General features: G+C 36.1%; 2 protein-coding genes and 1 long non-coding RNA gene across 6 annotated transcripts; all 3 read right to left on the reverse strand.

Moving 5' to 3' along the window:
• Nucleotides 1–688: 688 nt before the first annotated feature.
• Nucleotides 689–2,178, reverse strand: LOC132141823 (uncharacterized). Its single transcript, XR_009433932.1, has 5 exons — nt 2,139–2,178; nt 1,673–2,050; nt 1,246–1,384; nt 1,018–1,055; nt 689–825 (listed from the first exon to the last, which is right to left on the reverse strand). It is a non-coding gene; the product is annotated as an uncharacterized LOC132141823 (long non-coding RNA).
• Nucleotides 2,179–5,454: 3,276 nt separating this feature from the next.
• LOC132142271 (stromal interaction molecule 2-like) lies at nt 5,455–13,076 on the reverse strand. Of its 3 annotated transcripts, none has more exons than XM_059552018.1 (11): nt 12,737–13,076; nt 12,390–12,520; nt 10,684–10,798; nt 10,468–10,579; nt 9,719–9,834; nt 9,089–9,266; nt 8,391–8,568; nt 8,147–8,308; nt 7,718–7,818; nt 7,309–7,535; nt 5,455–6,018 (listed from the first exon to the last, which is right to left on the reverse strand). In XM_059552018.1, the coding sequence occupies exons 1-11, from the start codon at nt 12,852–12,854 to the stop codon at nt 5,822–5,824; spliced, it is 1,635 nt and encodes a 544-aa protein (XP_059408001.1). In that variant the 5' UTR covers nt 12,855–13,076; the 3' UTR covers nt 5,455–5,821. The 3 variants fall into 3 exon arrangements, 2 of the variants coding, with proteins under 2 accessions (XP_059408001.1, XP_059408002.1); XM_059552019.1 differs by having other exon boundaries at nt 12,702–13,076; XR_009434037.1 differs by lacking the exon at nt 5,455–6,018 and adding an exon at nt 7,908–8,024 and having other exon boundaries at nt 7,520–7,535.
• Nucleotides 13,077–18,412: 5,336 nt separating this feature from the next.
• LOC132142272 (recombining binding protein suppressor of hairless-like) lies at nt 18,413–24,784 on the reverse strand. 2 transcript variants are annotated; one of them, XM_059552021.1, is made up of 11 exons: nt 24,679–24,784; nt 23,852–23,890; nt 23,661–23,756; nt 22,841–23,006; nt 22,561–22,735; nt 22,331–22,468; nt 21,748–21,860; nt 21,390–21,530; nt 21,148–21,303; nt 20,942–21,045; nt 18,413–20,067 (listed from the first exon to the last, which is right to left on the reverse strand). In XM_059552021.1, exons 1-11 carry the CDS (start codon nt 24,696–24,698, stop codon nt 19,734–19,736), a joined length of 1,482 nt encoding a protein of 493 aa, XP_059408004.1. In that variant the 5' UTR covers nt 24,699–24,784; the 3' UTR covers nt 18,413–19,733. The 2 variants fall into 2 exon arrangements, with proteins under 2 accessions (XP_059408004.1, XP_059408005.1); XM_059552022.1 differs by lacking the exon at nt 24,679–24,784 and adding an exon at nt 24,527–24,671.
• Between the last annotated feature and the right edge of the window lie 671 nt (nt 24,785–25,455).

Raw genomic sequence — 25,455 nt, forward strand, 5'->3', positions numbered from 1 at the left:
TGTATATATTTGTTAATAGAGACAATCCGGGTTTTCTCTGTGTGTGTGTACGTGTGTGTGTACGTGTGTGTTTGGTTTTAAATATGTGTATTATGTTATCTTATGTTTTTTTTATTTTAAATTTTTTTGCTTCTAAAGAATAAAATAAAAATATAATAAAAACAAATAAATTAAACTTGTTTTTGCTCAGATGGCCTCAAATGTCCGCCCAGCAGAAAAAAAAAATATATATATATATATATATATTTTTTTTTTTTTTTAAATGTAGGGAACATTGGATTTGACTAAATCTTTACATAAGATGCATTCCCAATGGTAATATTTACACAGTGGCGATTGGTAAATATTTAATTAACACGTAATGATAGTCAATAAAGGCTTTGTATTGCATATATTTTTATTGAAATAAAAATGAGCCTGTTTCATTCTTACAATGCTTGAAAGCAAGTCTGAAATATAAAGTATTAGGATGCGCAATGCTGGAGTCATTATTTAAACAGGTCAGGTCAAATATGCAAATGAGAATATTAACCCAGGGTTTCGGAATGCACATCCGTTTCTGAATACCCATGATTTATTTTCCCTGGGTTAATTATAATGAACAGTGTGAATTGTGAAGCAAGGAGCCAGGATTGCGATTACCAGTGGTTTAGAACGATAAAGGGTGAAATATTTCAAGCCCTAGTGGGTTCCAGAATCCTCTCTTTGTGTTCTTTTGGTTCTGACCTCAGTGTAAGTACAGAAATCTGAATTCTGCAGTGTCTGTGTTTTCACTGCAGTCATGGAAAGTGTGTTCAATGAGGCGTAGCTCACTTCATCTTCACCCTGTGAAAAAAAATATTATTATATATATATATATATATATATATATATATATATATATATATATATATATATATATATATATATATATATATATATTGTACTTAATATAGATATACAAAATACAAACTAGAATGTTTGATGAGGAAAAAAAGAAATGTTATACTGGGATGTCATGCACATGTGATGCAGTACCTTGTAATATCTGTTCTCAGTCTGTGTTGCTGCAGCAACTATAATTAAAATAGCTTAATTCAGATGAAATAACAAAGCATTTTAAAATGCATTTCATTGTTCACAAACCTCTACAATTGTGACATTTTATACTTTCCCTTTTTCATTAAGCAAATCTTGCGACATCAGAATGATCAAAGCTGCTGTCTGACACATCATAAGTTCAAGAGTTCAGGAGTGAAAGATCACCTGTAGTTTTCCTCCGACAGAGGCAGAGAACACAGACGGAGAAGAGGAGAACACACACTGAACAGCGGGTTCCAGCAGGGCTCTGATACAGGAGATGTGGAGGTGCTGTTTAACCTCTCAGCATGAGGAGACGCTGGTTCTTAATGGAACACAAGTGAAAGTAAGTACACATTTTTTTATATAGACATATTCTTAGTTTCACATATTTTATGGTATATATATTTTAAAGGATGTTTTACTTTACTATCTGTATATTTTGCACACACATTACATCCTTTTGGGAAAGTGTAGATGAATGTTAACAAACACTAGGGTTGTTTTGTGATTTTTTTCTTCTATTTTGCATTTTTTTTCCATTTCATGAAATGTATTTTTTTTAAGTATATTATCCACATAAAAAAACTCAATCACCAAGATATTTTCTTACCCAAGACAGATAGCCGAGTCGTTCTGTTTCCATACTGGTAATCAGAGCCTACGATGTTGTGTACATCGTGTACTTTTCTTTCTTTTATTGCACAATAATACAGTCCCTCGTCAGAGACACTGAAGTTTGTAATGTGTAGATCATAAGAGTTACTGGAGCTGTTGAGCACGAAATTAAAACGTGGAAATGTCCCCTGGAACAGGTTATCAGCCTCTATTAACAGAGATGGTTGATGCTCATGTGAGCAGTTTCTCAACCAAAAAACGTGCGATCCTAATGGCATGACACAGTCACCGTAGAGAGTGATGCTGTCTCCTGCTTTAACTCTCATGTCCATTTCTGTCCCAAAGACTCTTTGCTGTTCACAGACCAAAACACCTGCAAAAGAAAATACAAGCTCAAATACATGAAAGAGGACTGTAAGTCAAATCAAAAGAACGCAAAAAAAACACTTAAACAGACTTACATACAAGCGTGATGACAATAACTATTGGTTGCTCCATCTCTGTGACTGATAAGATAGCAAAGGGTCTTCAGTGTAAATGTCATCTGGCTGACTCTGGTGGGAGGGATTTCTGATAAAGGGCTTTGAAATGCTTAAAGGTTGGGGATTTTTTCTTTTGCTTAGATTTTGGGTTTTATCAAATTCATTAGTACAAATCTGCTTGTTAAACTCAAAGAAAGTTTCATTTCATAAAACTCTTAAAGTAAAATTGTTAAAAAAAAAAAAAAACTTTGATAGTGATCTTTAAAATTTTTAAAATGCATAAAATGTTATATTGTTGCCAGCACATCACATTTGTGCAAATCAGTTCATGCCTAACAGAAGCTGAATTGATATATATATATATATATATATATATATATATATATATATATATATATATAGTGACAACATGTTGAGATTTAACTTTTGTTATAAAAGCCCTATAGCAGAATTTCAGTGAAAACATTAAAGCGGGCCGTAACAGGAAGCATACTGTCACATCCTGTTATACCACTTTCTAAAAATCTTTATTGATAACTCTTTCTTCAGTTAAGATCAGAATATTTGCTTCGGCCTCTAAATGTCTGAAATAGTTGAATGTGAGCATGTTTTGTATGTTTTATGAGTATGTTTTTGCTTTTGATATGTATTGCTCTGCATGATGACGTACAATTGCTTGTTTCCATAACTATATCCGCTACCCACATATTCAGGTTTGTCATCTAAACAAACCTAGCTCTAAATGCACTAGTGCAGTGAGATTTGAAAGTTGTGGTTTTCCTGTTTCAGCATTAAAGAATTTAACATGCTTACTTGAATTCGTAGTTAAAAAAAAAATCAGTGTCTGCAGGTTAAAACTTTTGACCTCAAATATGCAATTGATTAGTCTTTTTTATAATAATAATAATTATAATAATAATAATGAAGACAATATAGCTATATATCAACAAACACACATAAAATGAAACAGAAAAAAATAAATAAAAAATAATAACCACTGGAAACATTTGTGGTTAAACATCAAATGACTTACCACTTTACAAGAACCTGCAGCACTAAATCATCAAAAGATACTGGAAAAAAACCTTTTTGTTGACATCAAACATTTCTAAAATTAGTAAGAAAAATGCAGAATCAAATATTGACTAAGAGCTTTCAGTGAGATCTATATTTAATCTGGCAGAATTTCTTAGATTAGCCAACAAAGTGGTTGCTCTTTCAAAATAATGGCAGACAACAACTAAGAAAAAAAAATGTATTTTGTGTATGTAGAGTATGTTGTGGTTACAACTTCCACCTATCCACAAATAGGCCAATAGCTTTTTTTTTTTTTCCATTGCTTCAGATGGTATATATTTGAAACATTTCCAATCACATTCTTTATCTAAAATATTCACAAACTTTGTCATTTTAATCATGCAAATTTGCGAAAATACACTAACTTGACTTGACATTTTTTATGGCTATTTTCAAGGTGATTAAGATCTATAAACCATTGACTGCTATAATGCACATTTCCAGCCAGGTTTAATCAACATTTTGATTAAAAAGATAGCTCACCCCCAAAAACAATTTAATTTGCTGAATATTTACTCAAACTCAAGCCATCCAAGTTTTAGATGAGTTTGTTTCTTCATTGGAACAGATTTGGAGAAATTTAGCATTACTTCACTTGCTCATAAGTTTATCTCCTGCAGAAGTAGAGTCCAAACCACTGATCTATAATATAGATCAGTGGTCCAAACAGTTGATAAAGCATCACAATAATCCACACCACTCCAGTCCATCAGTTAACCCCTGTAAAATTACCCTAAAACGCCCATTTGGAGTATATGCATGGTTTTGGTCTCTTTTGAAATGTGGCACTCAGAGGTTTATTCTGTTTAGGGAAAAGAATTATCATTTGAATCACAAGAATCTTAGTTTTCCACAGATATGACATGTTTATCTTCTTTTTTTAGCCTCATTAGAACCAAACCCAACACACTGAAACGGTAGGCTCATATTTTTATACACACATGTTGCTAGTCCTGTTGTAAATACAGTATCTTAGGAAATGTTTAGTAGTTATATGGTTTTGTCTTTTTTGACATTTTGTGAAAACAAGTAAATCAAATAAATAATAAATTGTGCATGTTGTGATTGTGTCTTCAATGCTACAATGATTTGTTAATATGCAAAAGTCTCAGTTCATCAGAGCAAAAACTCCACAAGTCCATGACATTGCAAATGATTTCAAATGATAAATAGATCCAAAATAAAAAAAAGTGCAATTAATATCTCTGGACAGAACATCTTACGTAATACAGTATCTCTGAATCCAAGTTGGAAAAGTGCAGTTCTGGTCTTTGTTTCACAAGATTGCATCCATTTAGCTGAGGGCCCTGCTTATCGAAGAAAAATCTTTGGCAAGGAAATCCAAGGTTACTCCATTCAGCATGTTTAGCTGTGCTTATGTTCTAGTTTACAAGGCAGCTTTCCAAGTTTTATAAGAGACTTTGGCCTTTTAAAAGTGTTTGAATTCCTACTTGTCGTTGACCTTTATGGGTTTTTATCTTTTTCCTTTTGAATATATTCTTGAGCTCTGAAGATTTCTTGCCCTTGTCTTTACCGCCAGATTCTTAAGAAAACAAATTTGCAGATTGACCTTCATTTCCGAGAAGGCTTTGGGAAGAGCAAGACACTGAAGACGCATGACTGATATTAATAGGAGTAGGCATGAGAGGGTTCCCGTAAGACTTTTCTAGAATGCCGTCGTACACTAGTATGCTGAGCGAGTCTGAGGCTGGTTTCCAGAGCATCAAGGAACAAACGGTGAGGTCAGGCAGGCCAAACTGTCTTGGGTTCGTAACCAGGAATTCTTCCTGACATATCTTATGACTTGGAGCCTCCACAGATAGACCCACCATCTCCCTCTGTATTTTACCAGTGGGAGTTTCCACAGAGCTGTCTATCTTGCTTTGCATTTATCGTGACTCCATTGCTATGTCTTGCTCATCTTGAGAGATTTTTTTGAGGGGATTTCCCTATTCTCTTTAAAGGATTTGCTTCTCTCAAACTCCTGTTTCAGTATGTTTTTTGAAGCCATATCCATTGAAATATCTGTTATTTTCTGCTCTTGTCGAAATCCGTGGGCACATCAACTTCATCTTTTGCCATCATTTGTGAAGGGATGTCTTTGGATGAATAAGTTTTGCCTAACATTTTTAATTGTTTGGAGCTTTCCACTGAACTATCAAAGGAGTTTTCCCTAAACACTCCTCGCTGGATACTGGTTGGAAAATCCAGGTTTTCTTTGTGTTTAATGGAAATTTTCATTAAGGCATCTAAATATCTTGTTCCACTTGTAGTATCTATATTGAGCTCTGCTTTTGGTATCACTCTTGAAATGCTGTCCATATGATCTTTTCTGTCTCTGAGCGATCGTTGTCTCTGACTATTCATGCTAATTGCTGCTGGACATATTTTTTCTGTAGAGTAGTACCTCATTGTGGAATCCAAAGGTAGATCCCTGGGTAATTTTCTTGAATCGATCCTAGCCTCAGTTTCTCCTCTACCCAGTTGTTTAGTATGGTCCACAGTGGCCTCAATTTCATCTCTAGATGTCTTTCTTGATGAAGTATTTATGTCCAGTTCGTCTCGTGAAACTTTTCTTAAGATGTTCACCAAAGATTCATCCATTTCTTCCTCTGAGATCTTGCGGGAGGGGCAGTACTCTTGTTCATCGAGGGAGGAGATATTTCGGGGTATCTTGTCAGAGAAAATGTGTTTTCTTCGAGGAGAAACATCAAGGGTGCTGTACATTCTGTTGATGGAGGACCCGATAGAATCTGTAACTGAAGATGTTTCCATAGACTCCCTGTCAGAAAGAGGGACACTCAGCAAATGTTCACACAAAGAAGATATTCATAAATTAACTTTAACCTGGATTAATAATTGCTGTAAAAATTGTTAGTTGATAATACCTAATACATTAGCTAACCTTATTGTAAAGTAATAGTATTTTTAAGAATCTCTGAGCTGCTCTTTTCAATGCAATGAAAAATCAAAGGACAAAAATTCTGGCTGACATACTGTCTCACACAAGAGGGGAGAATTTGATATGCTCTTCTTCTTCATCTCCATATCGGCGAACTGGAGTTAGTATGGTAATCAGGAGGTCTGGGTCAGCTCATAATATGCCCAGATCGGCGAGAGCATACCAGAGATTGTGGGGAACATTTCAGAGGTGCAACTGTTACTGAAAAATATATGAATAATTAATGCCTGTTATAATAATCTAACAGTTAAAATTATTTAAATCCACTGCAATGTGTTGGAATTTTTTTTCTACCTGATGGAAAACAAGCAGTAAAACAAATGTAATTCTTACACATTTTGTTCATCAAAGATAATCTTCAAAAATTAGCACAATTTGTATGAATTGTAAAGCCTAAATAGAATTGGCAGAAGTAATAATTATAAACTAAACTACACATGACTTCAGTGTCACCACCTCTAAGCTTCTGACAAATATTTTAATCTTGATGAAAGTGAAAGTGACACGATGTGTGGCCAAGTATGGAGTCCCATTCTCTGAGTTTATGCTCTTCATTTAATCCAAGACCAGTTGGGGGCTCAGTGGCTTGCTCGAGGGTCTCACCTCAGTCGTGGTATTGAGGGTGGATGGGAGTACTGGTCATTCACTCCCACAAGACTCTAATCCGTGACCTTTGGGTTACAAGTCCGACTCTATCACCATTAGGCCACGGCTGCCCCACAGTTGATGATGGTTAATGTCAATGACAAACTCTCTAGGCTCATTTAGCCACTTGTTAGCAACCGGCTTTTTGAAGATGCCTTAAAGAAAACCCTGAGTGGGGTATTACTATGCAAACACCTTTTTTCAAGCATTTTCAACTATCAACTATTGACTTCATGACAACAGAGCCACAAGTGCATTTCCCGGTTTTGGTACTCATTCCTGCAGCCAAATGAGCAATGCACCTTTTTTTAATCAGTCAGAAAACTCTCACAGCTTTTTACTTTTTTTAATAGTCTCATTGGTTGACATATTTAAATATATATATATATATATATATATATATAAATATATATAAAACAGAAAAAAAAGAAACTGTAATAAACTAATAACGAAAAAACAACCAACCAGGAATCTGCTGCATTTCTTCCTCCATGTCCTCCACCGAAACAGGCACTTGATAGGACTGAATTGCAGCCCGGGGCATCAGCATCCAGTTGGGGTCTGGGTAGAGTAAAGCAGTGAGACTGGGTAGGCCTGCATTTTTCATCACAGGAAAACCACAAAAGCTCTCAATCTGCTGCCATCGGTGCAGACGCTCCCGTAGACAAGCAGTCACCTCTGCTAGTGCATTCCTTTAACAAAATACATGCAGGTCAATGTAAGCCCGTTCCCTATTGAAATATGAAATTTAGCATAGACAAATACTAGCTCCCAAAATCTTTTGGACAAACATTGACAATTTTATATACTTCATTGCATTATTTTTTCAGAATGGCAATGGAATGAAAGTTTTAAATGTGATAAAACTAATTACTTGGCCTCCAGAATTCTCTGATCCACATGATCCAGTGAGGAGCTGTGAGCAACATGTAGTGTACCAATCACAGAACACATTTTTTTCTTGATCTTCTCAGCCTGTGCAAAAAGTGAATAAATAATTATAGACTGCAAATATTTTAGGAATAGTTTACAAAAAAAAGAACATTTGCTGAGAATTTACTCACCCTCGGGCCATCCAAGATGTAGATGAGTTTGTTTCTTCTGCAAACGAAGTGATGTAATTCTTAATTTCTCCAAATCTGTACCGATGAACAAACCAACTCATCTACAGCTTGGATGACCTGAGGGTAAGTAAATCTTCAGCAAATTTTCATTTCAGGGTGAACAATTGCTTTAATTCAAACCTGAAAATATGATTCAAACTGACCCAATGCATGTTAATACATCTTCATCTTTAAAATACCTCATCTTTAGCTGTAACGAGTTGTTGTTCTGCACTTTGCTTCTTGACATTGTAGTACTGGACCTCCACCTCATGGGTGAGCTGTAGCCACAGCTGAAAAGTTTCAGAAACTGACCAGAGGGTCTGCATGTCATTTTCGGCCCTCTTCAATGCATCAAGCACCTTTACAAGGAGCACAGAGAACCATCAGGTGTAGTGGAGTCTTGCTGGGAGATGTTTAACAGTGAGAAATGCAGATCCTAACCTGTCTTAGCTCTTCTTCTGCATACCGAAGACGGGTGAGTTCACTCACTGCTCCATCTCGGAGTTTGTGCAGGATGTTGGCCTCTTCCTGAGCACCCTGAATCTCATCCCTCATCTTTTCCTCTAGATTCTTCTTCTCTACCGTCACGGTGCGCTTCTCTTCCTGGGCCTTTTCCAACCTTTTCAAAACACATACAAAATGCGGTGTTTGTGCTTTAAGATCCAAAAAAAGCTCTCAAATGCCACTCACAGTGACAGTGAATTGATTCCTTATGATTTAAATAAACGGGTTTAAAAATGAATTATGGATTTAAAAAAAAAAATTAAAATATTTTGAATATTGACCCGTTTTTGCTGCTCTTTAGTGTAAATGCAATGTTGATGGTTAATGAGGTTTCCTAATCAAGGACCTCAGTATTTTAGTGCTAGAACTTTTTTTTAAATATTTAAAATATTTTTAAACATATATACCATACACATACACAAATGTTCAAAAGTTTATGGTCTGTAATATTTTTATGTAATATAATAGAAGATAAGCCCAGCAAAAACTACTACTAGTCTGAATTATGAAAAATTATAAACTGTGACTTGTTGAATCAAGTGCAAATAAAACAGCTTTATTTATTTTGGGGAATAATCATATGGTTCAAACTGATGCTGAATGTGGAGATTTGGGATTCTAGAAGATGTACTCACTGCTCCTGTAAGTCTCTGAGGCTTTGTTCAGCTCTCTGCAAGCTTTCCAGGTCCTTCATCATCTTTGTAATATGTATCTTAGATGCTTTATTCTGTACTTGTGCAAACCAGCATCCACCAACACCCATTAATACTGACACTATCAGAACCAGGTCTTTCATCCAGTTGTATGGGGGTCCTGGAGCAAAGGGAATATTATTCAGACAGCCAATAAATATATTATGTGACATCTGTGTGTTTATTTCGCCTGTTGACTGGATATCTCCTGAATATATTTTACACTGTGAGAGAGTCATTCTACTGTGTGTTCTCAACAGGTGTGCATGCGGATATTTGATTTCACATGTGCTCAAATGTTACACATCAGTCAGAACTATATATAATAATGACATTTAAAAAGCCACGGCTGTTTGATCAGAATTCATTATACCATGGCTTCAGTCATTTAATGATCTGATTTCCAACTGAATCACTGCAAAAAGACCAAATTTAGGAGTTTTTTAGTGCAGCAATTTAACTTCCTAATTCATTTTCACAATAAGTGTTCATATCCTGAGAGAGCTTGGAAAATGGTTCTTTAAAAATAATTAGCCTACGTTTTATGTCAATATATGTAAAGTTGACACATACGTGTAGGTGGGCCAAACAGCACTACATCCAGAGCTTTGAGCTTAAGTTTTTGTTTGTGTTGCTGGTCATGGATCTTCAGATAAGTGCTCATAAATGATGGCTCATTGGCAGCAATTCTGTAAATGCAAAACAAGAAACTATTAGCTGTGTAATTTCATAAAGCTGTTTATTGTTTGTAATCAATGCAATTAACTACATACATTAACTGTAAAGACATTTATGTTACAAAATATCTCGGTTTTAAATAAATACTGGTGTTTTTTCACAAAAAAGCAGCACATCATTGATAATTAAAAAAAATAATAATTATTGAGCAGCAAATCAGCATATTAGAATGATTTCTAAAGGATCATGTGACACTGAAGACTGGAATAATGATGCTGAAAATTCAGCTTTGCATCACAGTATTAAAAATGTATTAAAACCGAAACAGTTATTTTAAATCATATTTCACTGCTTTTACTGTATATTTCTCTCACATTATTTCAGCCTGGGGAGCATAAGAGACTTGTTTTTAAGACATCATATCACCCCTATACTTTTGAACTGTAGTTATATTCAGTGTAATCATTTACATATGCATTATAACATTTTCAGTCTGTTTTCTGGTGCTGTTTTGAATATATATATATATATAAAATAGTATACTGTAACTTAAATGATTAGCACTGAAGATTTATATGCCTTTTATGGTTTTAACTGTTGAGAACTGTTGAATTTTCATTCAGTTCGGTCTTGATTTGTCTCACCTGGGCAAGGTGTTCCCATTGACATGCAGCTCTTTGAAACCCTTTACATATTGAGCCAACTCAACAAACTCTCTTAGCCATCTCAAGACATCCTCCTGAGTCCAGTTATGAACTGACAGAAGGAAAGAAAGCAGTGAAAGAACCAAAAGAGTGGCAGAACGTGACTATTTTTACATCAAGAACATATTAAGACTCGATCATTGAAGACCATCTTACCCTCAGAAGATTTCCAGCCTTTCCAAAGCTCATCCAAAGTGATATGCTGGTCCTCATGATGGAGTTTACTGTGTTTGTTTGCCTGTTGTTGTTGCTGCATATCTTCAATGATGAACTACAGTCAAAGAAGAGTTGCATGAGAAATTTTTGAAATTACCTTCAGACAGCCAAATCCTACAAATGCAGTGACACACACTTAAAACAACAGCTGAGTAAGCATTCAAGATCAAAAGAGCTCAAGTGTCTGTAAATGTGTTTTGGTATCTGTCGCTGCTGTAATCAGATGCACCATGTGATTCCAGGATTCTTCGCTGCTTCGATCTTCCTAAACCATATCTACATTATAGCAACGAGGAAAAGAAACCCAATACCAGAGACAGGGACGTACTTCAGGACATTACTTGGAAACTCATCCCCCTCTGCTATGTTCTCCCAGAGCCAAGCCTGAACAGTTTGTCTCAGGTGCTGGATGGAAACATGTATTTCTAAATTGCCCAACAGGCTTAAGAAAGTAACTCGAGGGTGCTTTGGCATAACACTTCAGCTCTTACACAAACATCACACAGACATACCAAAATAGTTATGCTGAGCTTATTAGTCTTTAGACCTCACAACATTTGTGCTACACCACCACCACCACCACCAACACCAAAAAAACACTAAAGACAGAGTAACTAAACTACTCCGAGGAGAGCCGTGTTCATCAGAGTAAGTAGCCATTATTTTACTAACCAGCCCTATTTGCACGGGATTAGTATTATCTATAAAAATCCTAACAAAACATATTACTAATAAAATACTATAAAAATAATTTGACTGATATCCAACCACCCTCGTCCCCAAGGATTCTATATCATGATATATCGACATTGAGAATTCTTATGTCCACAATAACCGTGATATGTATGATTAGGGCTGTCACGATAATAGATTTTTCATATGTTATACTGTAACTGTTGAGAAGTGGTTTGATTATGGTAAGGGTGGGATTAGAGTCTCAAAATGGTCTATATATATTTACATGTATAATACAAATAGAATGTAAAGGATTTGTACAGTTTGCATTTTAGAACCTGTTGTTTTGTATTATTGTTGTATATTGTATGTTTCAATATTCACAGCAGAATTCCTGGTCTGCTCTGTTTGTTTTGGAGGCTTCACAGTTTGGGTGAAATTGAGTGATTATTTATAAGTTTTACCTCCCTATTCTTGTTGTTATTATTATTGTTACTACTACTATTAAATAAAATATAAAAATGTGCTTACTAAATAAAAACTAAAATAAGAAGTATTATCTTGTAATATTTCAATATAAAAGTCATTTTATTTTACATTACAATTGTAAAATTGCAATACTGATCTTAATTTCTTCATTTTCAAATGTTTAACATCATGCTTCACATTGAAAAATGGAGCATGTATATTTAGTTAATTGAATTGTAACCTTTGAAATAAACACACTAAGCCATAATGCAATTTTAGTCTATTTCAATGAATCGTCCAGCCCCAGTTTCATGGCTTTGAAAAGTAATTGAACATTCTATAAATTTTTACTGTTATTCTCAAACACATTTTCTAGTTAAGATCTGTAAGACTGTAACATTAAAATGCATTGGCCATGAGGTGTGGAAACCCTGCAGGGTTCACCTTCAGGTGTGAGGAAACTTTTTTCTGACTTCTGATTGTAACGTGTGAATGTTGATTACCTCGACACTCTCCTCCACCTCAATGCCTCCATCCTTATCGTCATCCATGTCTCTGTGGATGTGCTGAAGAGCCTCCAGGCTGAAGCGGTCAGCCTCTGTCATACATGGAGGGCTCACTTGCAGACATGGATCTGTTATGAAAAGTGGGCAGAGTTCGATGTTTCACTACAGCAATTTCACCAAGAGGTGTCATGGCAGTAGGCAATTGTATTATAATTATTATATTCTTATCCATTTGACTGCAAATTGCATGGATCTTCAGAATGCAAAGGGGCATGCTGAGGATTAGCGAATACAAACATGAATACTAACATTTGTATAGCCTGTATTTGATCGTGCACACGTGCCTGAGATCACAGCTGTGTGCTTGTACAGTCCAGGGTCATCTCTGGAACAGACGCAGAAGATTAGTCCGCGCAGCAGCAGCAGTACGCTAAAGCAGAACTTGTGCATCGCAGGGTTCATGTGCCAATTACTGTCATTGATTTAAAAAACACAGGTGCATCCAAAAGCAGCGTTACTTGATATTGATGTTATAAACAGCTCCAGCTCCAAGAAAAGGTTTTGAGCGCCAGTTAGGAAAGAAACAGTGTGGGAATTTCACAAAAAACGACAAAACGTTAGAAATGTTTGTTTTCAACCCCAAAGGATAAACAAAACATTTAAAAAGACAGATACATCCACTTTTTTTTTTTGAAAAATAAATAAATAGGCTAATTAAATAGGCTAATAAAAAGCCTTCCTTGTTACGTCCCAAAGCAAAAGAGGAACCAAGTAAACCGAATAATAAACATGACTTTGGAAAACGTTTGACGAGAGAACTCTTCCACCTTCAAAACACGGAGTCAAAAATAAAAATACGATGACAAAGAACAGAAGTCCTTTTGAAAGTCAGTTCCTTATGAACGAAGATCCTTATGAAGCGATAGTACTTCTCTCTAGAAATGTTTGGATAATGCGTGTACATGAAAGTGTTCTAGTTACTTAATGTCACCAAACTTTGTGTGCTCGCATTTTGCGTGCGTCTGCGCTTCCAACGCCAAAAGCGAATTTACTAATGAATATTAATTAGATTGCGTGCCGCGTGTTAAATAGCCTACACTGATTTGCTGAGAAGTTAAAGTGGATAATGAATATTAATTAGGTTACGTGATTGAATTGAACTTTAGTACGAAATGTAAGTATCAACGAATCAAAATTAATTAAACGATAAAATATTCAATAACGGGTAAATGACGCTCGTTCTGCAGGGATTTTGTTCAAAACTAAATAACACAATTCATAAAAATATTGCATGAATATACTTAATGTATAATGAACAGCTTTGTGACATAATTTGCTTTCTCAAAGTAGCCTAACAAATGTCTTAGAAATGTTGACTAAAATAGTTGTATATATATGTATTATCGCTGTTGTTTATTTACTTTATCTAGTCTAAAGTCTAATGTTTTGACTTTAATTGTATGCACTATAACTGCAGAAATAGTTTTCAAGATATCTTTTTGTGTTTTATAGAAAAAGGAACTGCTGCAGGTTTGGAACATGCTGGAATAAATTAAGGAATTTTTAATATAATTTATAATTTGGGGGCATCTCTAAACCCAACTAGAGAATTATGACAATTTAGTTAGACAATATTAGGCTTATTAACTTTATTAATAAGCATCCTATTCAAGAATCTTCCATTTGTGGGGCTTTCACAGTGAAAAAACACATTTGCTCTCTCATATAGGCCCATATGTACACACACACAATGTTCACACACAATCCAGGTCTCAGGATTAAATTTAGATCCCTGTCAGATAAACATGGTCGAAGACTCATACACTCAGAAACAGCAACAGAAATAAAGATTCAAGTCACACCTCAACAACCTCATATGATCTAAAAATAAATCTGGGACATGAGCGAGTGGATGCCAAGCAGTGGGGGAAACGCTTGGCCCTTGAAACATGTACAAGTGACAAGTGTCCGTCATTGTAATTCAGGGCCAACTCACTTCAAAGTGAATATGAGAAACATCATCTAATTTTTGCCCCTGGTGGCCAGATGTCATCATTCTATAATGGAAGCTTTGCTTCTCATTTGAGATGCTGACTTTAAAACGAGTTTAGTTGTATATGTGTGTGTCTAAATGTGACAATTTGATGCTTCTGTCCTGTTGGTTAGAGTTGAACCACACAGAGTGGGAAATAGTGGGTGTATTCAGAATGGTATACCACCGTACTATATACTGTAGTGTTTTGTGCACTGTTGTTCAGCAGCACTGCATTCATACTGTGAACCATATGAAAATTGTATGTATACATGAAGCATCATTAAACCGCTACTTTTAGCATTTGACCAAATCACAATTTCTTTTGAGAGTTAGGACGTTTATATTCAAAACTAGATTTGAAATGCAAAGGATAACCAAGGCGGTCAAATAATTATAATTTTAATGTTTTTTTTTTTTTTTTTTACCAGTTATTTCATAAACAATACATTAAAAACGGTAATAGTGTGAAATATTACAAATTAACCGTTCTATTTGAATGCATTTCAAAATGTAATCTATTGCTGATAAAGCTGAATTTTCAGCAGTCATTACTCCAGTCTTTAGTGTCTCATGATCCTTCAGAAATTATCTAATATATATCCAAAGTGATAGTGTATACATAAAGTTACAGAATATTTCAATTCAAAATTAATGCTGTTCTTATGAATCATTGTGGAATATTCCATAAAAATATTAGCAAAACACTGATTACCCATAATTAACAACTGAGCAAATCAGCATTCTAGAATGTTTTCTGGAGGATCATGTGACACTGAAGACTGGAATAATGGCTGCGGACATGCAAAAAATAAAATAATAATAATAATTTTAAATTATTCAAATAGAGAACAGTTCTTTACATTTGTAATATTTCACAATATTACTAAAATTATAATTATTATTTATAATTATCTAATTATTACTCATTAAAATGTACTAATTATTCAAAATTTGTGACCGCTATGTGTGTGAATACTTTTTATACATGTATACAATTTATTTTCATTTATTTTTTAGCCCATACAATAAAAGTCAATATGGTCCAGCATTTTTCAGATCACACTGACTTTCAATGTATTGGCAAAAACCACCAAAACTTTAAAATACATATAATTTTGTGTTCCATAAAAAAACAAAAATCATATACAGTTCATGACGTTTTAATTTTTGCCTGAACTATCATTTTACGCACACAGTGGTCAGTATTGCAATCTCCATACCACACTTTCTTGATGGTTTTAATTTAGCACCTTAAAAGACAAAAATAAAACAAAAACATTACACTTTTTGAATCTATTACAGTGTTTAGTGATCCATTCCAAAAGCAACAGATACACTGGCCCTTTAAGAGTTAGACAGCACCAATACAGTTCAAATCTGCTAGAGAGAATGCACTCAAAACCAAAACAGCTGGTAGCCATTTGGCAAAGGATGGTAACTTCCAAAATGTAAAACAAATTAATTGAAACGCTTGAGAAATCAGACATCAATTCTCACCTTTTTTTTTTTTTTGACAAAGATAACAGTGATCTAATACACTAGTTTCTGTTCAACTGCAAGCACAGTGGCACAGGTGATACTAACTAACTAACTTACTAACACAAATGATGAAACTCAACATGGTTAGTCTTGAAATTAATCAGGTCCTCTGATTCGAACACTCTGGAAGACAACTGGATACAAGAGGAAAATAACACTGAAAGCATAAATGGAAAAGTTATGCGTGTCCTTCACAATTTGACCTTTAGATTTGGCAGTTTTCATTTCAGTACTTGCACATGGTATGCTTTAATATTCTTCCCTGATTGAGGAACACGATGAAAAAAAGCTCACAGTAGATACTAGTTAATGGATTTGCAAGAATTACTGGGTTTTGGCTTTTACTTCTTCCAAAGCAACAGTTTCTAATTCAGACCAAACATCTGACTATTAGAAAAAAACTAAAAAACAATGATACACAAATGAAGTTTCATAGTAATTTCCCCTCAATCATGGAAGAAATGTTTAGAAATATTAACATTAAAATAATATTTTATACTGTAATACAGCAATAATGTTGTATAAAAGAATCAATACAACATTTAGACTCATATATTAACATTAACCATGATAGAAACGGATACATTAAAAGAACCAAAACCACTGGCTGCTGTTCCTATATAAATCCCAAAAAGTAACAAAATGCAGTCCATACCATAAGTTTCTCTTTCTGATCAAATGATGCATGTAGAGTTGAGTGGGGGGGAGTACATAAACAGGACAGCAAAAGAAACAATTTTTTCACAGATTCACAGACATGAGATGACATTTTGCTCTGTGAACTATACTGAAAAAGGTATAAACAAACACTTATGTCCTTTTCACAAAAGGACATAAGTTGTAGTGTAATATTCTACCAACAGATCCTGTAATTAAGCAGTAGTGGTTTAAGGCCTCATTTCTAGTTGCTTTAGACAATAGCAATTACAAAATTGAACATTTGGTATTAAGTTTTCATTAAAAAAAATTCCATGTGACATCGGCTTAAAAGGGCACATTTTGACGTAGCAGTGATGCTCATGAACGCTTTGCCACTTCTGCAGTTTCATGAATCAAAACATATGAAAGGAAGGATAACCCCTCTTTCACACCGCAAGCGTGAGGGGTGCGCGAGCAGCGCGTCCGCGCAACTACATCGTCACAGCAGCAGCAGACTCTCGCGAGTATTCACACTGAAAGCGTATAAATACAGCATCACAGCAGCGGCTGCAAAGCGTGTTCGGCAGACAGTATAACCATTTCAAACACTGGGTATGATTCTTTCAACATTTGTTTTTATAACAATACACCATACTTTCACCCAAAACGATTAATTAAAAAGTTTACATGGGTAAATACATATTTGTTATACTTAATTTTCTTTTCTGGCATAATTGTTAAAACACTAGACATTGGCATTGTTGTTAAAAATCTTGACATGCTTATTTTGTGCATTTTTAGCACGTTTTGTTAAATCATTTTTATTTTGTCCATCAAAAGTGTGCTTTCACTTTAATTGAGCGTGAGCAGCACAGCAAAAATAGAACGGACGCCGAGATCCCCGCTGCACTGCTGTTCACGCGCTGCTCCTGATCCCGGTGTGAATGCACTCATTGATTAACATGGACGCCGACAAAAATACGTGATGCTCGCGCGCCGCTCACGCTTGCGGTGTGAAACAGGCGTAAGATTTCAGTTCCTGTAATCTACACGCAGGAATGCGAGAACAAGTGCTTTTTCCGATTCTTTCCATTCAGCTTGACACCGCTAAACTAGTTGACTATAAACAGGGATGGGTCCAAAACAATCTAGTCAATTAGGGAAGTTGACTAGTTTATCTAGATTTTTAGTACAACAATTACACATTCAAATATCCATTTGAGCATCTCAGTATAAGTGTTGTGTTTAAGATGCCATGTTTAATTAAAAACATTCAACTAACTAGAAGACTAGAGCATATTAGCATAATCCCATAAAAAGTTAAAAACGTTGATAGGAGTGGAAAGTTTTGCGGGTGATCTAGACGATGTGCAAATTAATGTATACAGATGCAGCCTGATCATTTCCAATGACCAACACAATCTAGCAAGAGTAGCAGTAATTAGCAACTATCGCAGGCATCTCAAGTGCAAAATGGGTTAAGATGTGATTTTTTTTTTGCATATTAAATAATGGCGCAAACTACTGCAAACCTTAGCAAATCTCATTGCATGATTAATTTAAATACCTCACATAAATTGTCTAAAAGGGAAAACTTCTTCAAATTAATACGCAATAAGATCAGCCATAAAAATAACCATGTCCTTGCCTTTCCATCACTAGTTTTTCAATGTCTTCAGTAAATTATGACAATAGCTTCTTAACGCCAAAAGAGGGTTTGCAATGGTGCAAGCTGTTAGTAAATCTGACCCTAAATTGGTTGATTCTGAAAATGTAGCACATCCCTATCTAAAAAAAAAAACACTAGATAACTCAAACTTTCATTCATGCATGCTACTTGTAACATGACTGTACTTGCAGAACACCACACACCACACTCACTTCTCTATATGGTTAAACCACATGACAACAAAGCAGCAATTTTCCTACATGCTGATTTTAGTCTGATACTAACAGTAAATAATGACACTGAAAGCATGAATGATATGCAAATGAGACCTGTACAGTCCTATCCTACCACAGGGTTTGAGTCAACCAATTAATTTGAAATCGCAGACCCATTAAAATTATTTTGTGCGCTTATATTCAACTAAATATAAGTAATTTGGTGTGGGATATTTTATAGGTTACTGTTATGTTGGCAGCTTGAATATCTATAGCCAATGAAAAAGGGCCAGATCAATGGCTATGTGTATCTGATGAGTACGATATGGCACACACGGCCAACCGGCAAAGTCAGTTAAAGCTTTTGTGTTAAAGACTTCATATGAGAAAAAAGTTTAACAAAGCAGAAGAGTCACCTTCTCCCAAATACACAAAAACGGCATCAATATTACATATTAGTTTAGTGGAGAAAAAAAAAGACCAATATACATATTACAAAAGAGAAAGGGTCTGGTGAAACTCCAGAAGACTTAAGGCATTAGCCAAGACGAGTAAAGGCAGCTATAAGTTCAGGCTTTTAAAATGCCTGCACCATTTCCTTCTGAGCCCAAACACTCACAAGAAATATACAAAACTATTTGGTAACAAAAGTTTACTATATGTTATAAAACTGAAAAAGGTGAAAAATGTACCTTAGCTAAAGCTTATAAAATTATGTATCAATAAAAAAAAATAATAATAATATTCCTTGGTCCGTAAAAACTATATTACTATAACTTTCCTTCCAAGCCTGGCGAAACAGTGCATTAAGCCCTTTAGTAGAAAACAACATCTCTCAAAGCAATTTCCAGCTTGCACTTACTTCAAAAAGGCTTTGTTTTGAAGAGACAGTTTTTTTTTTTTTTTTTGATTTCATGTAAGGCTTATGCATTGATCCTGTGGCATCTTGATCCACGGCACACATCACTTCTGTTGCCACATCCTCCAACATGAGGAAACAGATTGAAAAAGAACAGCAACAAATAGAGACAGAGAGAGAGAGAGAACAGAAGAGAGACATCTTCATTTGTTTTGTCCAGTCTCTGTGTGAAGTCTTGTCACTCGTTCTACTCTCTCTGTCGCATCATTATCCGTTTTCATGTTCTGTATCCCATGAATCTAGGGAAGTCTATGTGTGGACGAATCAGCATCTCTCACAAAGGTTCACTTACTCACACACGCAAACGCACATTGAGATTCCCAGGCTAGGAGACAGACATAGCTGAGGAAGAGGAAGACACGCTCCCTGCTGCCACGTATCCTGCCTGGCTGTCCACGGCTGACTGCAGCAGTAGGCTGGAGGATGAGGAGGATGAAGATGGTGAGGTGGAGGAGTTGACCCGCAGTATGGCTCCCGCGGCGCTGCAGTGAGGACGCGGTCCTGGCTCTGGTGTGTAGGTAAATGTCAAAGCTGTGGAGTAGATGATGCCATCATTACGGACCAAGGTCACAGGAACCTGCACTGGCTGCCGAACCCACCGCCACCCCTCACGGAACGCAGAGATGTCAGGAACCACGCAGAGAACACTTTCACCACACCTGCAGGAAAAAGAATTGCTGACAATCATGTAATGGATATTCTCAATATAACTACAACTATATTGCTCACGAGATCAATACATCACGGGGTATCTGCAAAGTATCGCCGACTATTAACATGCCATAAACTAGAAGTCATCCGATTCGAGCTTCGGATGCGTAAAATATTTGAACATTTGCATCTAGACTGTATGCGACCATCCGACCGGATGTGATATATTTTAATCAAAACTATGAGCCTGAGGCTAGAATTACCAATAGATTTCCATTTTAACATTATTCTGTGAACACCATTTCTGTAAAAAAGACGTTTAGAATAATTAAGTCAGACATAATTATTTTATCATTTTTACATCGTTATTAATGTTGATTAGCCCCATAAAACCTACTATGTTTTTATTTAGGGGGTCACTTATTTTGTGTGGATATATTCATACATTCATTATATTCTTTAAAATTATTCATTTTACCATGGTAAATAAGCGGAGTGTAAAAGTCGCTTCACGACCAATTTGAGAGTCTGTGCGACTGCCACTAGGGGGAGAAATGCGACAATCGTATCCAAATGTCGGAGAGAGTGTAAAGGTGGTTAAAGACTTTAAGACCCTTATAACGAGTTATATCACCAAGTTAGATCATGTCCAAAGAGAGCAAAGTCATATGATCTCAAAATAAATCCTGTATGACAGATTTATTTAACTCAGTTAAACAGACTGCGGCACACATTCAATGAAGACTTAATGTTAACGTTATTTCCCTTGTACTCTGTTCACTTGAAGGAAGGTGTATCATGCATCAGAACTCTTATTTTGAAATGCCGGCTGTTTTTCTATTTGCTGAACTGTACACACTGTAATTGGTGTGTTGGCTTCACCTGTACATAGTGTCTGCCTCTACATCTCCAAACCAGACTCTGAGGTTAGGCGTGAAGTTCTGTCCTGTCAGTTCCAGCATGGCAACATCTCCTCCTCCATTCAGCTACAACACGAAGGGTTCAAGGTTACTTTCGTACAGATAAAGCGACAGATTTCTATGCTCTTTTAAAGTAAAAGTTTGATGTAAAATGAAGCCATGCATTACCTGTAAACTTTCAACAACAGGCACGGGCGTGACAGGTGAGAGTACAGGGCCCATCCCCTCATAGAAAGTGTATTCTGCTTTGTCTGTGCTGATGATTGTCCATGACGCCCCATCGTTGATCATTTCTTTGTTTGTTTCTTTGGGACAGGGTGTGGCCTGAGAGTAGTAGGAAAATGTTTTAATTGTTTACCAGGATTTTAAAAATGATCCATTTAAATTTCTAGAAGTACCAATGGACTAACCTGGAACTGAATTATCCTCTCTTGCGACAGGCAGAGGTACATCCTCTCTGTATCTTTAAGGTAGAAGGCACATTTATGTAGTTGGGACACAGGATCGTCAGCATCCATTAGCGCCGTCTGCTTGTCCACTTTACGAATGACCTACACACAAACACACAACATTTCACCTCCTAAAAATCCTTGCTGTGTAAATTGTTACACATACATATTTGTACAAATAAAATAAAGGACGTCAATTTAGAGTCACAGCTATACATCATTCTTTGATTGAATAGGACAGTTTCTTATCCCAATCATTTTGATACTGAACAATCACAGTTTTTCTGACTGATGAATGTTAAAGTGGATAACAGCTTACAAGTCGTGGAAGAGCCATGCCTGTCACAGAGCACACCAGCTTCACCGTCTGACCGTAATGGATATAACCGTCTCTGACTGTAAACTCTTCTCCCTCTGATTCATCATCATCCACTGGAACTCAAAATTACACATTATTACAAATCCATAAATAAACTAGAAAAAGTGCACATTTAAAAAAATTAAAAGACAGATGCATCATTTTTACACATGTTTTCATTAGATGTAATGAACTTTGCTTGTGTCCCTCCAGATGCACTAGGGATCAATGTCAAGTCTTGGTGCTGGTTAACATACTATATGTGACCACAAAACCAGTATATTTGTATCATTAGTAATATGCATTGCTAAGGTCATCATTTGGACAAATTTAAAGGCAATTTTCTCAATATAGAGATTTTTTGTTACACCCTCAGATTCCAGATATTCAAATAGTTGTATCTCGACCAAATATTGCCCAATCCTAAGAAACCATACATCAATGGAAAGCTCATTCAGCTTTCAGATGATGTGTAAATTATGACTAGATTGGTTGTCCAGGGTCACATATTGTGTTTAATAGACGTGTGTGATAAAATACTCACATAAATGAATGTAGAAGGCTCCCCACTGCTGTGAACTAGCATGGAAGTTTCCCCCTTCCACATGAAGGTACCGCGTACTGACAGTCTGAGACCGCAAGCGGTTAAAAAGAGCCACCTTCGTCCCAGAAGCTATGCACACTAGAAGAGACATTAAAAAAATGAGACGAGCAAACATTATGGACAAATTATGACTAATGTAGTCACACAAACAAGAAACTCATTAGACTCACGATCTGCATTCTTCAGCGACTGTTTCTTTTTGGAAGGTTTGGAGATGACCTTGATTCGTTTGCTGAGGAAGACACCGATATCCGCGCTGTTCCCGTAGAACATTTTCACTGTAAGCATGAAGTGCTTCCGTTTGTCCGAGTCAGAAATGTACAATGTTTTTGCTGTGCAAAAATTCTGCAGAAGCAAAGCACAAAAGCAATGATACCAGAAAGGGATTTCCGAAGTTATTTTAGAAAGGCAGCTGCGATATGTGTAGCAATAAAAAAATCCATAAAGCACCTTGCCCTCCAAGTTGAGCTGCTGCATCTCTTGTTCACTGTTTCCAATGCCGATAAAGGCACAAGGCTGTGACTCCTGCTCTGAGCAGCCCTCTCTCTCCATCTGCTCCTTCTTTTTCTTCCAGCCACAACCCATCAGGTACACACATGGTGGAGGACAGAAGAATCTAACGAATCAAAGAGAATCTGAACTGATTAAAGAACAATTCACCTGGATGCTTGTATAAGATATTTGATTTTACACAGCCCACCTTACATGAAATGTGATCGAGTTATGTGTTAGCTGGACTTCCCAAAAACTTGATTCATAGTCATCATAAAACTCAATCCGTTTAACTTCTGAAATGTGCCATATACCAAAGTAAAACAGGATATTCAACAAGAAAAAAAAAGCAGTCCGAGAGATTTGACTAGACCATAAACATCTTTATGACCCCATTAACATCTCTATTGGGGTCTATTTAAGTAACAGGGTCAAAAGGCAAAAGACTTCACCAACCATTATATAGACATATACATGTATGCATGAATTCAGAAAATGAAACTTTCAGATGAAATCCAAACACAAGTGGTTACTGGAGACACATGTAAATAACAGGTGTAAAAGCTAATGTATCTCAGCTGACCATTTATGATCAGATCAGCCAAAACGATGGCCGTGGTGTTGACAAACACCAAACAATTTTACATACTGATTAATTATCCATGGTTAGACCAAAAATCTTTATTAACCACCTTAATAGGCTCAGTTGTTCCTTCACGGTCCACAACACACATAAACAGTTATGCATACACGGTTATGGCTAAAATCCATCACTCACCTTTTTTCATTGCCGTATGATTTCTGTGCGACTTTTGCATGCAGTATGAGTACTGTCTGATCTCCTCTCTCCTTCAAGTAGTTGCGCATTGCCTCTCTGCAAAACCACACAATACAATAGAAAAATTTATTTAAGCTGAAGTTTCCTAATGAATGCTTAAGCATTACACATAAACTTTACTGTGCACTTACCTTGTTAAACGCTTTGGCTGAGGGAGCTCCCCAAATTTCCTACAAGGCACAGTCGGGACACACTTCAAACATCATTCCGATTAACACTACAAAATAGTAATAATGCTGGAAAACAATACTGTCACATCCAAGTTATCTGCCTACCAATACAGCATTTTTGAGCAGGATATAAAAGTTCAAACGTACATAAGAGCCCTAATCTGCTCACTAGGTTTTGAGACATCCAATATAAACCTTAAAGTTAAAATAAATAATACCATTTTACATGTTAATGACGAGATGCTACAAATACACAATTTTAAAGTAGTTTAATTCAAAAGTCTGACATTAATCAAAGAGAACGTTTTGAATCCTCTTGAAAGATCTCAGTTTCTGTTACGGACTCACTAGACTAGCTAACTTGGCTGGCTAACCTCTGCTAACCTGCCCCCTCTCTGTCTTGTAACGTACACCAACTAACAAGTTGGCTCAATTTTTATACATTTTTTAAAGATTAAAGTAAGCTAAAGTTTTACAACACCCCGTCAACACAATTTGATCTTTATAGTTAAAGATTTGTTCTCCACAGTATTCAGTGTTTATGGAAAACTGCTGAAAGTCTATCAGCTAACGTTAACTAAAAGCTAAGCGGCTAAGTGAATAAAAGAGCCCATCGTTGAAAATCTCAAAACCCACACAGAAGTACGTCGAAACGGGCCACCAGCACAGAGACAAGCGGCTATGGGTGTAAAGAAATAAACCAAAGCACGTTATCTTAACAAAACAGACAAAACTTGTTTTAGCTGTGACTTTTCCATGCCCCGTTCGTTGATAATTTCGCTGCTTACCCTGTCACAACAGGCGCCATCTTCAACCACTCTCTCTAATAACGCCAACAATCGCGAGATTTCCAGCACCACGCTGCAGACTGCATTTAGACGAGGGGGAGGGGCAGTGTGAGAAGCGGTGGGGGGGGGGGGGGGGTGTTGTACAGGCGTGGGAAAGTTCTGAAGTCACGCGAGAAATCGCGCTCGCTTACTATGGGAGCGTTTGAGAGCGGGTCCCTTGTCTGTCATCGCGAGAGTGAGCAGCGGACGGCTGCCAACCAAACGCGTGTGAAAGTTCTCACGATGGGAAGAGAGACCGCACCTTTTGAAGCGCAGGCCGTGAGAAAAAGATTTCTAGAAGGAAGGAAGCCAGGGGACTTTGACACCTGCACCAGGAAATAGTGATCTGGCGTGGGGCCTTTAAAAAAGAATGTTGTTATTTTAAAAAAGACTAAAAAAAGTCTTTAAAAGTTAAGAGTATAATAATAAGTTTACGTTTTCACCTCTTTCAATAGCATACGTTACATCAATGATTATGAAAGCAATCATAATGTAAATATACACATTGTGTGTGGACTAATTAATGCGATAGTTCTGAGATACCAACTGAAGTACTTTCACATCACCAGATGGCAGTATTGTTTCGCTGTGGAAATGTATTATACCACACACTGGAGACAAATGCTTAAGAGAATTTACTGTGAAACAATTTATTTTACTCAGAAATCTCACAAATAAGGACAATTAAAACGACAAGTAACACATTTTATTTCATTACTTGATTACATTTTCAGTACA

Source organism: Carassius carassius, chromosome 6, assembly GCF_963082965.1.
Source record: "Carassius carassius chromosome 6, fCarCar2.1, whole genome shotgun sequence".
Classification (NCBI taxonomy): domain Eukaryota; kingdom Metazoa; phylum Chordata; class Actinopteri; order Cypriniformes; family Cyprinidae; genus Carassius; species Carassius carassius.

What these genes read in the sequence shown, in the direction of transcription:
- LOC132142271 (XM_059552018.1), bottom strand. Translation starts at nt 12,854, where the DNA reads ATGAACCCTGCGATGCACAAGTTCTGCTTTAGCGTACTGCTGCTGCTG. An exon ending in CTCAGAGACTTACAGGAGCA is followed by an intron (nt 8,569 to 9,088) that starts GTGAGTACATCT and finishes TGTTTTGAAAAG; the next exon opens with GTTGGAAAAGGCCCAGGAAG. An exon ending in TCGTTACAGCTAAAGATGAG is followed by an intron (nt 7,819 to 8,146) that starts GTATTTTAAAGA and finishes CTTTTTGCACAG; the next exon opens with GCTGAGAAGATCAAGAAAAA.
- LOC132142272 (XM_059552021.1), bottom strand. Translation starts at nt 24,698, where the DNA reads ATGGCGCCTGTTGTGACAGG. An exon ending in CAGCCAAAGCGTTTAACAAG is followed by an intron (nt 23,757 to 23,851) that starts GTAAGTGCACAG and finishes GTGGTTTTGCAG; the next exon opens with AGAGGCAATGCGCAACTACT. An exon ending in GTCGCTGAAGAATGCAGATC is followed by an intron (nt 22,469 to 22,560) that starts GTGAGTCTAATG and finishes TGTCTCTTCTAG; the next exon opens with TGTGCATAGCTTCTGGGACG.